Source organism: Equus quagga, chromosome 7 (genome assembly GCF_021613505.1).
Source record: "Equus quagga isolate Etosha38 chromosome 7, UCLA_HA_Equagga_1.0, whole genome shotgun sequence".
Classification (NCBI taxonomy): domain Eukaryota; kingdom Metazoa; phylum Chordata; class Mammalia; order Perissodactyla; family Equidae; genus Equus; species Equus quagga.
Genome location: NC_060273.1, coordinates 1,465,847 through 1,469,060, shown reverse-complemented (window position 1 = coordinate 1,469,060; position 3,214 = coordinate 1,465,847). Strand labels below are relative to the sequence as shown.

The window sequence follows — 3,214 nt, the reverse complement described above, 5'->3', positions numbered from 1 at the left end:
CGGCGCCCCAGCCCGGCGGGGTCGGCTAGGGGGCCGGGGCCGGGCCCCCGGGGCGCTGGGGTCCCAGGGGCCGGGACCCGAGCACCTACCCGGCGGGCCCGCGGCTCATGGCCTGCGCGGCGGGCAGGCTGCGCGCCGGCCTCGCTCCTCGCGCTGCCTGGGCCGGCCGGGCCTCGACGCCCGCGCCCCCCGACCCCACCCCTTCCCGCCCCCCAAAACGCGCGGGGCTCCGGGCCCGCGCACCTGCCCCGCACGCTGGCCCCCAAAGTTGGCCCCGGAGTCGGGGCGACCGGCCCAGATCGACACTGGCAGGGGAGAGGCGCGGGCTCGCCTGCGTGCACAGGGAACTCCATGGTGGCCCGCGGCTGCCTGTCCGCCTGCTTATTTTAAAACACACATAAAGAATAATAAGCTCGGGGTTTCTGGGAATCTTGCTGCCCAGGGTGGGAGATGTGTGAGGCTGCCGGGATTTACGAATTAAAAAAAAAATGCTTTTGCAACAAAGGAGCCTGTTGCATAGAACAGCTCACAGCCACCCGTGAAAGTGACAGCACAGTAATGCCCAGGTCCAAATGCAAGAATGAAGAGAACTGTATTAAAATTCTTGGTAACCATTCACAAAATTCTTGCATTAACTTTGTTACCCACTGCTGTGTGAAATGTCAACAACAACAACAAAATGTGATGACTCTCAAAATGTTTGCAGCCCAGAAAACAGATCCACTCAAAAATAAACTAAGCGAATCAGGTATATATGAACAATATAATTCCAGAAATGGTCAATAATGTGTACATGAGATGAAACAAGAAAGAGAAACGTTAGATTCCTCAACAGGTGTTGATACCGTGCCCAAACTGTGTTTGACACGCTCATCACAACTGCTGAAGACCGGAACGTTTCCATCTAAAAGGAAAACCAGAGCAAGGCATTGAGGCTAACAATGAAATACATTAACATGGGCAAGGACCTCTCACGAAAAGGTTTGGAAATGAGTACAAATCATAGTAATACCTACTACTGCTCTGGTGTAATGTGTCACAGAATCATCTGTAACAGTTTTCGTCTGTTGGAACTGATCTTATAAATCATTTAAATTCGTGCTAGTTAAAAGAAAAAAAAAAGGTCCTGCCAAAGAATAGAACTATACAAGCCAAATATCCAAACTTCATTGCACAGGGCTTCTCACTACTCATTTCTCAACCTATCCATTTCTACTTAAGAAACCCAAAAACATCCCAAAGGGCTTTTTTCTGGGTTATAATCTGGAGAACCCTACTTCCCAGGGGTCTATCACTGCAAAGCTATCCACAGTCAACCCAGGACCCAGGCAAAGCATACATTAGCCACAGCAGATTAAACCTGCCCTTTTGCCAGGTTGAATATAGGAAGACACTGAACTGAGCACAGAAGGACCCAGCTTTTTCAGAATTAAAAGGGTATTGACACATTTCAGAGTTTTCTCCTCAGAGAAAAGGAAAACACAGGGATGCAATTCTTTTACTGAAAACCTCCAACGTTACTTCCTGACCGTCCACTGAGACGGAATCGCCTCAAACTCAATCCTGGCTGGACACGGTTTGTCACGTTTCGGGAAGAGAAAAGCAAAACCCTCCCTCCTGGGCTGATTTTTGGCTGCACACAAAGAGCGCTGTCAACGCAACACTTCTCGGTCCCGTCTCCCCCGAGCCGCCCCGACGAAGCACCGCAGGCGTAAACACCGCCGCGAGGGCGCAGGCCGCTTCTCCCACAGCCTGGCTCCGGCTGCGAGCCGGACCTCGCCGTGACAGCCGATCCCGGCGGCCCACCCCTCCCAAGCCCCAGCCTCCGGTCACCTTTTTCATCAACGCCTCGCTGCAGCCTGGCTTCCCGGGCCCCTCGGAGGCCTCCCGGGCGCCCGCAGAACCGGCCGGGCCGGACAGTCCCAGCCCCCGAGCGCCGGCTGCAGAGAGGCCGCGACGCCGGTGTGGTCCTCCCGCTTCGGAAGCGTTTGCCGAGCGGCGTTCGCCCCGGCACGTCCCCTCCGTGGCCGCCGTACGACTGACGAGGCTGCCGGCGCCGGTACTGCCGCCGCTCAGCCTCCCGGAGGCCCGGTCCGCCGCGTTCAGCAGCAGTTCCGGCTACGGCGGCCGGCGGAGAAGGCGGGGACGACGCGCGGGGCGGGGCCGGGGCGGCGGGCGCGCGGGCCGGGGCGGGGCGACGTGCGCGGGGACGAGCACGCTCTAGGTTTCCAGCGGGCGCGCCCCCCTACGGGCGCTCCTATTGGCCAGCAGCGGGCGCGCTCGCTTGCACGCACGGACGCGGGGCGGGGACGAGGGGCGGGCCTGCTATGCAGGTCATGTTGTGACGCCGGCCTCGCGGCCGTGAGTGCCTGTGCGTCTCTGCGGATTGGCGGATCGACAGCCAATAGAATCAGCGCCCGGGCTGTGATTGGCCGGGGTCGTGTTGACGGATGCGTGAGAAGAAAACGCCGCCTCAGTTCCGAGTCTTGAATCGGCGCGAAGCGGGTTTTTACCGAGAAAGTGTAAAAGTGCCACTGAGGCAGATAAACACACCCTTTATTGGATTGAGCGTGTGCTTTTGAAGTTCTTTAGCGTAGCACATGATACTAGGCACTTAGGTCATTTTTCTTCTTTCTGGCGATAAAAGAGTGTTTTTAAAATTCTAGTATTTATGGCGGGGGTGTTTAAGTGTACAAACTTGTAAGGAGTAGTAAATAAGCCATAGAGATCCAACGCACAGTATAATGAGTATAGACAATAATAGTGTACTGTAATTATGTAATGCGATAAATATCGCCTCATAGGCAATATTACATTAATGTATCAAAATCCAACGCTGTATAACCTTAATGTTACATATTCAATTTATTCTATTAAAAACATTCGTGTTTATGAAAATTGGGTTTTTAAAAATAGAATCGTCTTTGTACATCTGTGATCCCGTCCGATCCAGTAGCATCTACATTTTCCTCTTTTATTTTCTCATTTGTTTAACTGTGGACCTTTTTGTTGATTTTTGCTATAGTAACAATTTTTTTTTTTTTATGACATGACATTGGTTTGTTTTTCAAAGTTAGTTTAACAACAGCTGACGTTAGGCCAGGCAGAGGGCACGCTGTAATGCCTTTGGGAATGCAGTCTGCCGCCACGAACCAGGTTGGTTTCCAGCCTGCATCGCTGGCTACCATTTTCTCGCCGAAGGCGTCCATATGGT

The 3,214-nt window shown here is 53.6% G+C and overlaps 1 protein-coding gene across 3 annotated transcripts in view; it reads right to left on the bottom strand.

The window, feature by feature from the left end:
- CRAMP1 (cramped chromatin regulator homolog 1) overlaps window positions 1-2,111 on the bottom strand; it is a 64,896-nt gene extending 62,785 nt beyond the window's left edge. The window contains exon 1 of one of the 3 annotated variants that reach the window (XM_046665984.1): window positions 1,834-2,111. Coding sequence is in view for 2 of the 3 variants with exons in the window: in XM_046665985.1 (XP_046521941.1) it covers window positions 90-109 (20 nt within the window). In the remaining variant the exon portion in view is untranslated. Of the gene's footprint in view, window positions 1-89; window positions 172-1,833 lie in introns of those variants that run through there. The other 2 variants (XM_046665985.1, XM_046665983.1) reach the window with 2 other exon arrangements.
- Window positions 2,112-3,214: the final 1,103 nt, after the last annotated feature.